This window comes from Hyperolius riggenbachi, chromosome 1, assembly GCF_040937935.1.
Source record: "Hyperolius riggenbachi isolate aHypRig1 chromosome 1, aHypRig1.pri, whole genome shotgun sequence".
Lineage (NCBI taxonomy): Eukaryota > Metazoa > Chordata > Amphibia > Anura > Hyperoliidae > Hyperolius > Hyperolius riggenbachi.
In genome coordinates this window covers 690,747,411-690,761,404 of record NC_090646.1, presented here as the reverse complement: position 1 = coordinate 690,761,404, position 13,994 = coordinate 690,747,411, and the positions used below count along the sequence as shown (strand labels likewise).

The 13,994-nt window shown below is 43.6% G+C and overlaps 1 protein-coding gene across 2 annotated transcripts in view; it reads left to right on the top strand.

The window, feature by feature from the left end:
• LOC137561485 (ciliary microtubule associated protein 1A) overlaps nt 1-13,372 on the top strand; it is a 138,573-nt gene extending 125,201 nt beyond the window's left edge. For both annotated transcript variants that reach the window (XM_068272785.1, XM_068272788.1), the window contains exon 7: nt 12,485-13,372. In XM_068272785.1, coding sequence (XP_068128886.1) covers nt 12,485-12,577 — 93 coding nt within the window. In that variant the 3' untranslated portion in view covers nt 12,578-13,372. The remainder of the gene's footprint in view (nt 1-12,484) is intronic.
• Nucleotides 13,373-13,994: the final 622 nt, after the last annotated feature.

Genomic DNA, 13,994 nt, shown 5'->3' with positions numbered 1-13,994 from the left:
AACTGTCCCTCAGAGGAGTCACATCTAATGTCCTACCACAGTCTATGCTCTATATTATATATTACACATTATACAGCTCTGTACATAGAGCCAGTCACACCGCTAACTGTCCCTCAGAGGGGTCACATCTAATGTCCTACCACAGTCTATGCTGTATATTATATATTACACATTATACAGCTCTGTACATAGAGCCAGTCACACCGCTAACTGTCCCTCAGTGAGGTCACATCTAATGTCCTACCACAGCCTATGCTCTATATTATATATTACACATTATACAGCTCTGTACATAGAGCCAGTCACACCGCTAACTGTCCCTCAGAGGGGTCACATCTAATGTCCTACCACAGTCTATGCTCTATATTATATATTACACATTATACAGCTCTGTACATAGAGCCAGTCACACCACTAACTGTCCCTCAGAGGGGTCACATCTAATGTCCTACCACAGCCTATGCTCTATATTATATATTACACATTATACAGCTCTGTACATAGAGCCAGTCACACCACTAACTGTCCCTCAGGGGTCACATCTAATGTCCTACCACAGCCTATGCTCTATATTATATATTACATTACACAGCTCTGTACATAGAGCCAGTCACACCGCTAACTGTCCCTCAGAGGGGTCACATCTAATGTCCTACCACAGTCTATGCTCTATATTATATATTACACATTATATAGCTCTGTACATAGAGCCAGTCACACCGCTAACTGTCCCTCAGAGGGGTCACATCTAATGTCCTTCCACAGCCCATGCTGTATATTATATATTACACATTATACAGCTCTGTACATAGAGCCAGTCACACCACTAACTGTCCCTCAGAGGGGTCACATCTAATGTCCTTCCACAGCCCATGCTGTATATTATATATTACACATTATACAGCTCTGTACATAGAGCCAGTCACACCGCTAACTGTCCCTCAGAGGGGTCACATCTAATGTCCTACCACAGTCTATGCTCTATATTATATATTACACATTATACAGCTCTGTACATAGAGCCAGTCACACCGCTAACTGTCCCTCAGAGGAGTCACATCTAATGTCCTACCACAGCCTATGCTGTATATTATATATTACACATTATACAGCTCTGTACATAGAGCCAGTCACACCGCTAACTGTCCCTCAGAGGGGTCACTTCTAATGTCCTACCACAGCCTATGCTGTATATTATATATTACACATTATACAGCTCTGTACATAGAGCCAGTCACACCGCTAACTGTCCCTCAGAGGGGTCACATCTAATGTCCTACCACAGTCTATGCTCTATATTATATATTACACATTGTACAGCTCTGTACATAGAGCCAGTCACACCGCTAACTGTCCCTCAGAGGGGTCACAGCTAATGTCCTACCACAGTCTATGCTCTATATTATATATTACACATTATACAGCTCTGTACATAGAGCCAGTCACACCACTAACTGTCCCTCAGAGGAGTCACATCTAATGTCCTACCACAGTCTATGCTCTATATTATATACAGCAATAGAATCCATGCATAATTTGTAGTGTTACAAATGTGGCTGTATTAGTGCTCACTGGCACATGGAATGGGGTGTTCCGGGTGTCTGGAACCCTCCCTGCACCGAGAATTGGGGCTGCTATGTATGTGTGTGCGGCGAGGATCTAACTGGTGGTACGAGCAGGGGCGCCGCGAGGCCTCACGCTGCGAGGGGCCTAGCTAGCGGCTGGTGGCGGGCAGCGGGCGTACGGGCACCAGGCAGAGCTGCTGGGAGAGAGAAGACATTCCACTTACAGTGCCTGGATCCTGCGCAGCTTCTATGTACTTCCTGTCCCGGCTGGCGTCTGTCGCTATGGTAAAAGCGCCCCCTGTGATGACGTAACCGCATGTCATCACAGGGGGAGCTCTTACCGATGCGACGCGCCCCGGGAGAGGCTGAAGATAGAAGCTACGTGCAGGATCCAGGCAGGTAAGTGGAAACTCCTCTCTCCCTGCTCCCCCCGCCTAACCTATCTAATCTATACTGGGGGCATATACCTATCTAACTTATACTGGGGGACATATACCTATCTAACCTATACTGGGGGACATATACCTATCTAACTTATACTGGGGGACATATACCTATCTAACTTATACTGGGGGACATATACCTACCTAATCTATACTGGAGGCATATACCTATCTAATCTATACTGGGGGCATATACCTATCTAATCTATACTGGGGGCATATACCTATCTAATCTATGCTGGGGGACATATACCTATCTAACCTATACTGGGGGACATATACCTATCTAACTTATACTGGGGGACATATACCTATCTGATCTATACTGGGGGACATATACCTATCTAATCTATACTGGGGGACATATACCTATCTGATCTATACTGGGGGACATATACCTATCTAATCTATACTGGGGGACATATACCTATCTAATCTATACTGGGGGACATATACCTATCTAACCTATACTGGGGGACATATACCTATCTAACTTATACTGGGGGACATATACCTATCTGATCTATACTGGGGGACATATACCTATCTAATCTATACTGGGGGACATATACCTATCTGATCTATACTGGGGGACATATACCTATCTAATCTATACTGGGGGACATATACCTATCTAATCTATACTGGGGGACATATACCTATCTGATCTATACTGGGGGACATATACCTATCTAATCTATACTGGGGGACATATACCTATCTGATCTATACTGGGGGACATATACCTAGCTAATCTATACTGGGGGACATATACCTATCTAACTTATACTGGGGGACATATACCTATCTGATCTATACTGGGGGACATATACCTATCTAATCTATACTGGGGGACATATACCTATCTAACTTATACTGGGGGGCACATAGCTATCTATTCTATACTGGGGGACATATACCTATCTAACCTATACTGGGGGCATATACCTATCTAATATATACTGGGCATATACCTATCTAACCTATACTGGGTATATACCTATCTAATGTATACTGGGGGACATATACCTATCTAACTTATACTGGGGGACATATACCTATCTAACTTATACTGGGGGACATATACCTATCTAACTTATACTGGGGGACATACACCTATCTAATCTATACTGGGCATATACCTATCTAACCTATATTGGGCATATACCTATCTAATCTATACTGGGCATATACCTATCTAACTTATACTGGGGGACATATACCTATCTAATCTATACTGGGCATATACCTATCTAACCTATACTGGGCTTATACCTATCTAACTTATACTGGGGGACATATACCTATCTAACTTATACTGGGGGACATATACCTATCTAACCTATACTGGGGGAAATATACCTATCTAACTTATACTGGGGGACATATACCTATCTAATCTTTACTGGGCATATACCTATCTAACCTATATTGGGCATATACCTATCTAATCTATACTGGGCATATACCTATCTAAATTATACTGGGGGCATATACCTATCTAATCTATACTGGAGGGCATATACCTATCCAAACCTATACTGGGGGACATATACCTATCTAATCTATACTGGGGGCATATACCTATCTAACCTATACTGGGGGCATATACCTATCTAATCTATACTGGGGGACATATACCTATCTAAATCTATACTGGGCATATACCTATCTAATCTATACTGGGGGACATATACCTATCTAATCTATACTGGGGGCATATTCCTATCTAATCTATACTGGGGGCATATACCTATCTAATCTATACTGGGGGCATATACCTATCTAATCTATACTGGGGGCATATACCTATCTAATCTATACTAGGGGACATATACCTATCTAATCTATACTGGGGGCATTTACCTATCTAATCTATACTGGGGGCATATACCTATCTAATCTATACTGGGGGGCATATACCTACCTAATCTATACTGGGGGCATATACATATATAATCTATACTGGGGGCATATACCTATCTAATCTATACTGGGGGACATATACCTATCTAATCTATACTGGGGGCATATACCTATCTAATTTATACTGGGCATATACCTATCTAACCTCTAACCTATACTGGACATATACCTATCTAATCTATACTGGGCATATACCTATCTAATCTATACTGGGCATATACCTATCTAACCTATACTGGACATATACCTTTCTAACCTATACTGGACATATACCTATATAATCTATACTGGGGGCATATACCTATCTAATCTTTACTGGGGAAATATACCTATCTAATCTATACTGGGCATATACCTATCTAACCTATACTGGACATATACCTATCTAATCTATACTGGGGGCATATACCTATCTAATCTATACTGGGGGTCATATACCTATCTAACTTATACTGGGGGACATATACCTATATAATCTATACTGGGCATATACCTATCTAACCTATATTGGGCATATGCCTATCTAATCTATACTGGGCATATACCTATCTAAATTATACTGGGGGCATATACCTATCTAATCTATACTGGAGGCATTTACCTATCTAATCTATACTGGGGGACATATACCTATCTAAATCTATACTGGGCATATACCTATCTAATCTATACTGGGGGACATATACCTATCTAATCTATACTGGGGGCATATTCCTATCTAATCTATACTGGGGGCATATACCTATCTAATCTATACTGGGGGCATATACCTATCTAATCTATACTGGAGGCATTTACCTATCTAATCTATACTGGGGGACATATACCTATCTAAATCTATACTGGGCATATACCTATCTAATCTATACTGGGGGACATATACCTATCTAATCTATACTGGGGGCATATTCCTATCTAATCTATACTGGGGGCATATACCTATCTAATCTATACTGGGGGCATATACCTATCTAATCTATACTGGGGGCATATACCTATCTAATCTATACTAGGTGACATATACCTATCTAATCTATACTGGGGGCATTTACCTATCTAATCTATACTGGGGGCATATACCTATCTAATCTATACTGGGGGGCATATACCTACCTAATCTATACTGGGGGCATATACATATATAATCTATACTGGGGGCATATACCTATCTAATCTATACTGGGGGACATATACCTATCTAATCTATACTGGGGGCATATACCTATCTAATTTATACTGGGCATATACCTATCTAACCTCTAACCTATACTGGACATATACCTATCTAATCTATACTGGGCATATACCTATCTAATCTATACTGGGCATATACCTATCTAACCTATACTGGACATATACCTTTCTAACCTATACTGGACATATACCTATATAATCTATACTGGGGGCATATACCTATCTAATCTTTACTGGGGAAATATACCTATCTAATCTATACTGGGCATATACCTATCTAACCTATACTGGACATATACCTATCTAATCTATACTGGGGGCATATACCTATCTAATCTATACTGGGGGTCATATACCTATCTAACTTATACTGGGGGACATATACCTATATAATCTATACTGGGCATATACCTATCTAACCTATATTGGGCATATGCCTATCTAATCTATACTGGGCATATACCTATCTAAATTATACTGGGGGCATATACCTATCTAATCTATACTGGAGGGCATGGGGAAATATACCTATCTAATCTATACTGGGCATATACCTATCTAACCTATACTGCACATATACCTATCTAATCTATACTGGGGTCATATACCTATCTAATCTATACTGGGGGTCATATACCTATCTAACCTATACTGGGAGCATATACTTATCTAATCTATACTGGGCATATACCTATTTAATCTATACTGGAGGCATATACCTATCTAATCTATACTGGGCATATACCTATCTAACCTATACTGGGGGACATATACCTGTCTAATCTATACTGGGGGACATATACCTATCTAACCTATACTGGGAGCCATATACCTATCTAACCTATACTGGGGACTTATACCTATCTAATATATACTAGGCATATACCTATCTAACCTATACTGGGGGAATATACCTATCTAACTTATACTGGGGGACATATACCTATCTAACCTATACTGGGGGACATATACCTATCTAACTTATACTGGTGGACATACACCTATCTAATCTATACTGGGCATATACCTATCTAATTTATACTGGGTGACATACACCTATCTAATCTATACTGGGCATATACCTATCTAACCTATATTGGGCATATACCTATCTAATCTATACTGGGCATATACCTATCTAACTTATACTGGGGGACATATACCTATCTAATCTATACTGGGCATATACCTATCTAACCTATACTGGGCTTATACCTATCTAACTTATACTGGGGGACATATACCTATCTAACTTATACTGGGGGACATATACCTATCTAACCTATACTGGGGGAAATATACCTATCTAACTTATACTGGGGGACATATACCTATCTAATCTTTACTGGGCATATACCTATCTAACCTATATTGGGCATATACCTATCTAATCTATACTGGGCATATACCTATCTAAATTATACTGGGGGCATATACCTATCTAATCTATACTGGAGGGCATATACCTATCCAACCTATACTGGGGGACATATACCTATCTAATCTATACTGGGGGCATATACCTATCTAACCTATACTGGGAGCATATACCTATCTAATCTGTACTGGGGGACATATACCTATCTAAATCTATACTGGGCATATACCTATCTAATCTATACTGGGGGACATATACCTATCTAATCTATACTGGGGGCATATTCCTATCTAATCTATACTGGGGGCATATACCTATCTAATCTGTACTGGGGGCATATACCTATCTAATCTATACTGGGGGCATATACCTATCTAATCTATACTAGGGGACATATACCTATCTAATCTATACTGGGGGCATATACCTATCTAATCTATACTGGGGGACATATACCTATCTAATCTATACTGGGGGCATATACCTATCTAATTTATACTGGGCATATACCTATCTAACCTCTAACCTATACTGGACATATACCTATCTAATCTATACTGGGCATATACCTATCTAACCTATACTGGACATATACCTATCTAACCTATACTGGACATATACCTATATAATCTATACTGGGGGCATATACCTATCTAATCTTTACTGGGGAAATATACCTATCTGATCTATACTGGGCATATACCTATCTAACCTATACTGGACATATACCTATCTAATCTATACTGGGGGCATATACCTATCTAATCTATACTGGGGGTCATATACCTATCTAACTTATACTGGGGGACATATACCTATATAATCTATACTGGGCATATACCTATCTAACCTATATTGGGCATATACCTATCTAATCTATACTGGGCATATACCTATCTAAATCATACTGGGGGCATATCCCTATCTAATCTATACTGGAGGGCATATACCTATCCAACCTATACTGGGGGACATATACCTATCTAATCTATACTGGGGGCATATACCTATCTAATCTATACTGGGGGCATATACCTATCTAATTTATACTGGGGGGCAGTGTCAGTGGCGGACATACGGCCGTGCAGGCCGTGCCGCCGCACGAGGGCCCCTGAAGTTCTGCTGCTTCAGGGGCCCATTAAGTATTGCAGGTTTTTTTTTTTTTTTTTATTTTATTTTTTTTAACCTGGGGGGCCCAACTCCTGTCCTCCCCCCTCACCTCGCCCCCCCCCCCCCTCATGCGGCGGGAGAGCGGAAAATACAAGAAGTCTCCGGCCGGGGCGGCAGCTGCCGCTTGGTCTCCAACTTTGGAGACATATCGGAAACTAAGCAGCAGCTGCCTCTAGCGTCTGCTGCAGCCCCGGCCGGAGACTTCCTGTATTTTCTGCTCTCCCGCCGGCTGCAGCGCATACCGGGAGGGGGGCCCCGAGGTGAGTGAGGGAGGATAGGAGTCGGGCCCCCCACCCGGATAGCTACCCACCCGGCTACCTTACCCACCCACCCGGCTACCTACCCCGCTACCTAACCATCCACCCGGCTACCTACCCGGCTACCTAACCAGGCTACCTACCCACCCACCCGGCTACCTAGCTACCCACCCGGCTACCTAACCACCCTGCCGGCTATCTACCTGGCTACCTACCCACCCGGCTACCTAACCACCCTGCCGGCTATCTACCTGGCTACCTACCCACCCGGCTACCTACCCACCCGGCTACCTAGCTACCCACCCGGCTACCTAACCACCCTGCCGGCTACCTACCCACCCGGCTACCTAGCTACCCACCCGGCTACCTAACCACCCTGCCGGCTATCTACCTGGCTACCTACCCACCCGGCTACCTAGCTACCCACCCGGCTACCTAACCACCCTGCCGGCTATCTACCTGGCTACCTACCCACCCGGCTACCTACCCACCCTGCTGGCTACCTACCCACCCGGCTACCTACCCACCCACCCGGCTACCTACCCACCCGGATACCTACCTACCCACCCGGCTACCTACTCACCCACCCGGCTACCTACCCACCCGGCTACCTAACCACCCTGCCGGCTATCTACCTGGCTACCTACCCACCCGGCTACCTACCCACCCGGCTACCTAGCTACCCACCCGGCTACCTAACCACCCTGCCGGCTATCTACCTGGCTACCTACCCACCCGGCTACCTAACCACCCTGCCGGCTATCTACCTGGCTACCTACCCACCCGGCTACCTACCCACCCACCCGGCTACCTACCCACCCGGCTACCTACCTACCCACCCGGCTACCTACCCACCCACCCGGCTACCTACCCACCCGGCTACCTAACCACCCACCCGGCTACCTACACACCCACCCGGCTACCTACCTACCCACCAGGCTACCTACCTACCTACCCACCCGGCTACCTACCAACCCACCAGGCTACCTACCCACCCACCCAGCTACCTAACCACCCACCTACCCACCCACCAGGCTACCTACCCACCCGCCTACCCAGCCACCCACCAGGCTACCCACCCGGCTACCCAGCCACCCACCAGGCTACTTACCCACCCGGCTAAGGGCTACCTACCTACCCACCCGGCTGCCTACCTACCCACCAGGCTACCTATCCACCCAACCACCCATGGGAGCTGCGCGCCGGATGGAGGCTGGGACAGGAGGTCTGCTGCTGCAGGTGAGTAAATGTTTTTTTTTTATTATTTATTTTAGCAGGTGTATGTTCTGGGCAGGTCTGCCACATGATTGCGTGTATGTTCTGGGCAGGTCTGCCACATGATTGCATGTATGTTCTGGGCAAATTTGCTACATGATTGCATGTGTTTTCTGGGCAAATCTGCCGACATGATTGCAGGTATTTTCTGGGCATATCTGCCGACATGATTGCAGGTATTTTCTGGGCATATCTGCCGACATGATTGCACGTATTTTCTGGGCATATCTGCCGACATGATTGCACGTATTTTCTGGGCATATCTGCCGACATGATTGCACGTATTTTCTGGGCATATCTGCCGACATCATTGCACGTATTTTCTGGGCAAATCTGCCGACATGATTGAATGTATTTTCTGGGCAAATCTGCTCACATTATGTGTATTTTCTTGAGAAAACCTGCACAATTATGTGAATTTTCTGGGGAAAGGGTCACCAAAACTTGGGCCCACTGTCTTTGCGTTGCACTTTTCAAGGGAACCTGAGGTGAGAATAATATTGAGGCTGCCATATTTCTCTCCTTTTAAGCAATACCAGTTGCCTGGTTGCCGTTCTGGTCCTCTGCCTCTTATTCTTTCAACCATAGACCCTGAACAAGCATGCAGCAGGTCAGGGGTTTCTGACAATATTGTCAGAACTGAGAAGATTAAGCTGCATGCTTGTTGCTGGTGTAATTCAATTTATTACTGCAGCCAAATAGATCAGCAGGGCCGCCAGGCAACTAGTATTGTTTAAAAGGAAATAAATATGGCAGCCTCCATATCACTCTCACCCCGGGATCACTTTAAATTACAGTTAGCTCCGCCCTTATCCGGTCATTGCCACGCCCATTTTTTGCCGCGGCGCTACGCGCCGCAGGTTCTATCCACGCCCATTTTTTGCCGCGGCGCGCGAATATAGCTGCACCCATTTTTGGGCGCGGCGCGCTTCGCGCGCCGCAGGTCATGGGGGCCCACAATTGATATTTTGCACAGGGGCCCACTGCTGCCTGTGTCCGCCACTGCTGGGGGGCATATACCTACCTAATCTATACTGGGGGCATATACATATCTAATCTATACTGGGGGCATATATCTATCTAATCTATACTGGGGGACATATACCTATCTAATCTATACTGGGGGCATATACCTATCTAATCTATACTGGGCATATACCTATCTAACCTCTAACCTATACTGGACATATACGTATCTAACCTATACTGGACATATACCTATCTAATCTATACTGGGCATATACCTATCTAACCTATACTGGACATATACCTATCTAACCTATACTGGACATATACCTATATATTCTATACTGGGGGGCATATACCTATCTAATCTTTACTGGGGAAATATACCTATCTAATCTATACTGGGCATATACCTATCTAACCTATACTGGACATATACCTATCTAATCTATACTGGGGGCATATACCTATCTAATCTATACTGGGGGTCATATGCCTATCTAATCTATACTGGGAGCATATACTTATCTAATCTATACTGGGCATATACCTATTTAATCTATACTGGAGGCATATACCTATCTAATCTATACTGGGCATATACCTATCTAACCTATACTGGGGGACATATACCTATCTAATCTATACTGGGGGACATATACCTATCTAACCTATACTGAGAGCCATATACCTATCTAACCTATACTGGGGACTTATACCTATCTAATATATACTAGGCATATACCTTTCTAACCTATACTGGGGGCATATACCTATCTAATCTATACTGGGGGCATATACCTATCTAATCTATACTGGGGGCATATACCTATCTAATCTATGCTGGGGGACATATACCTATCTAATCTATACTGGTGGCATATACCTATCTAATCTATGCTGGGGGACATATACCTATCTAATCTCTACTGGGGACATATACCTATCTAATCTATACTGGGGGACATATACCTATCTAAATCTATACTGGGCATATACCTATCTAATCTATACTGGGGGACATATACCTATCTAATCTATACTGGGGGCATATTCCTATCTAAATTATACTGGGAGCATATACCTATCTAATCTATACTGGGGGACATATACCTACCTAATCTATACTGGGGGCATATACCTACCTAATCTATACTGGGGGACATATACCTATCGAATCTATACTGGGGGCATATTCCTATCTAAATTATACTGGGAGCATATACCTATCTAAATCTATACTGGGGACATATACCTATCTAATCTATACTGGGGGCATATACCTACCTAATCTATACTGGGGGCATATACATATCTAATCTATACTGGGGGCATATATCTATCTAATCTATACTGGGGGCATATACCTATCTAACCTCTAACCTATACTGAACATATACCTATCTAACCTATACTGGACATATACCTATCTAATCTATACTGGGCATATACCTATCTAACCTATACTGGACATATACCTATATAATCTATACTGGGGGGCATATACCTATCTAATCTTTACTGGGGAAATATACCTATCTAATCTATACTGGGCATATACCTATCTAACCTATACTGGACATATACCTATCTAATCTATACTGGGGGCATATACCTATCTAATCTATACTGGGGGTCATATACCTATCTAATCTATACTGGGGGCATATACCTATCTAATCTATACTGGGCATATACCTATTTAATCTATACTGGAGGCATATACTTATCTAATATATACTGGGCATATACCTATCTAACCTATACTGGGGGCATATACCTATGTAATCTATACTGGGGGCATATACCTATCTAATCTATACTGGTGGCATATACCTATCTAATCTATACTGGGGGACATATACCTATCTAAATCTATACTGGGCATATACCTATCTAATCTATACTGGGGGACATATACCTATCTAATCTATACTGGGGGCATATACCTATCTAATCTATACTGGGGGACATATACCTATCTAATCTATACTGGGGGACATATACCTATCTAAATCTATACTGGGCATATACCTATCTAATCTATACTGGGGGCATATACCTATCTAATCTATACTGGGGGCATATACCTATCCAACCTATACTGGGGGACATATACCTATCTAAATCTATACTGGGGCATATACCTATCTAATCTATACTGGGGGGCATATTCCTATCTTATCTATACTGGGGGCATATACCTATCTAATCTATACTGGGCATTTCAGGAATCCCCCCCCCCCTGAGTGCTCTTCCCCTCCATAGTGCAGGACATGAATAATATCTAGTGTTGTCCTCTATTTGCAGGTGGTCCTGTGTCGGCCTCAAGCTCCTAACTTCTCATTTGGCATCAGACACTCAGAGTATGTTGCTCCTTTGATTGTAGACGTAATGGATTAAATACCGGCTACTGAGAAGACCACCAGAGACCCCCGTCATCCCTATTCCAGCATGTCCGTCTGTGTAGCATCTGATCTGCAGAACGTTGGAGCATCCATCACATGTGGTGTCTTCTGGAAGCTGATTGGATGGACTGTCAGTCATTTGTAGTATATGTGTCATTCTCTCCTCACACCGCTGCTGTCACTCTGCATTCTAAGGCCGGTTTCACACTAGGATTTAGCATTTTGGTTGCAGTGCGATTGGATGATCACATCGCACCGTAATACCAAATAAAGCTTTCCCAAATACCTGCACAGTAATGAGCTTCATGTACGCTAATGAGAGACTAAAGTGGCTGCATAGATCTTACTTCCTGTGCCGCAAACACGTATTGCAAGGAAGTGTTCTGAAAAAAACCTGCGTGCCACATCGCCATAGACTTACGTGATTATCGAGTCGCTGCACGTCACCACGCATGCTGGCCTGTAACACGCTGATGCCCCTGCGTTATATCAGACACTTCAGCCGCATCTCACCAAGCCGGGCATTAAGTGCCGCATACACATTCATACACAGCCAGTGTGAAACAGGCCTTAAGGTTAGGGCTGCCCCCTGAGTAACTATCAGCAAGGAATAACTCCACCCATCTCACTGTAGAGATTCAGATAACGGAGAATGAGCTTATCTCTTGCCCTGAGGGGGTGACCTCATATGCCCCCCATTCCATGAAACCTCTTCAGGAATGAAAACATGGGAAAGTCCAGGCCTTTTGTAAAAAATAAAACATTGTGTAAATGAATTTCCTATGATGTGTTAGCCACACTTTTCACTGACAATGTCCATGTTTATAATCAGCATAGAGAAGGTGTGGCCTGACAAGGGGTGTGGCCTGACAATGTCCATGTTTATAATCAGCATAGAGAAGGTGTGGCCTGACAAGGGGTGTGGCCTGACAATGTCCATGTTTATAATCAGCATAGAGAAGGTGTGGCCTGACAAGGGGTGTGGCCTGACAATGTCCATGTTTATAATCAGCATAGAGAAGGTGTGGCCTGACAAGGGGTGTGGCCTGACAATGTCCATGTTTATAATCAGCATAGAGAAGGTGTGGCCTGACAAGGGGTGTGGCCTGACAATGTCCATGTTTATAATCAGCATAGAGAAGGTGTGGCCTGACAAGGGGTGTGGCCTGACAATGTCCATGTTTATAATCAGCATAGAGAAGGTGTGGCCTGACAAGGGGTGTGGCCTGACAATGTCCGTGTTTATAATCAGCATAGAGAAGGTGTGGCCTGACAAGGGGTGTGGCCTGACAATGTCCATGTTTATAATCAGCATAGAGAAGGTGTGGCCTGACAAGGGGTGTGGCCTGACAATGTCCGTGTTTATAATCAGCATAGAGAAGGTGTGGCCTGACAAGGGGTGTGGCCTGACA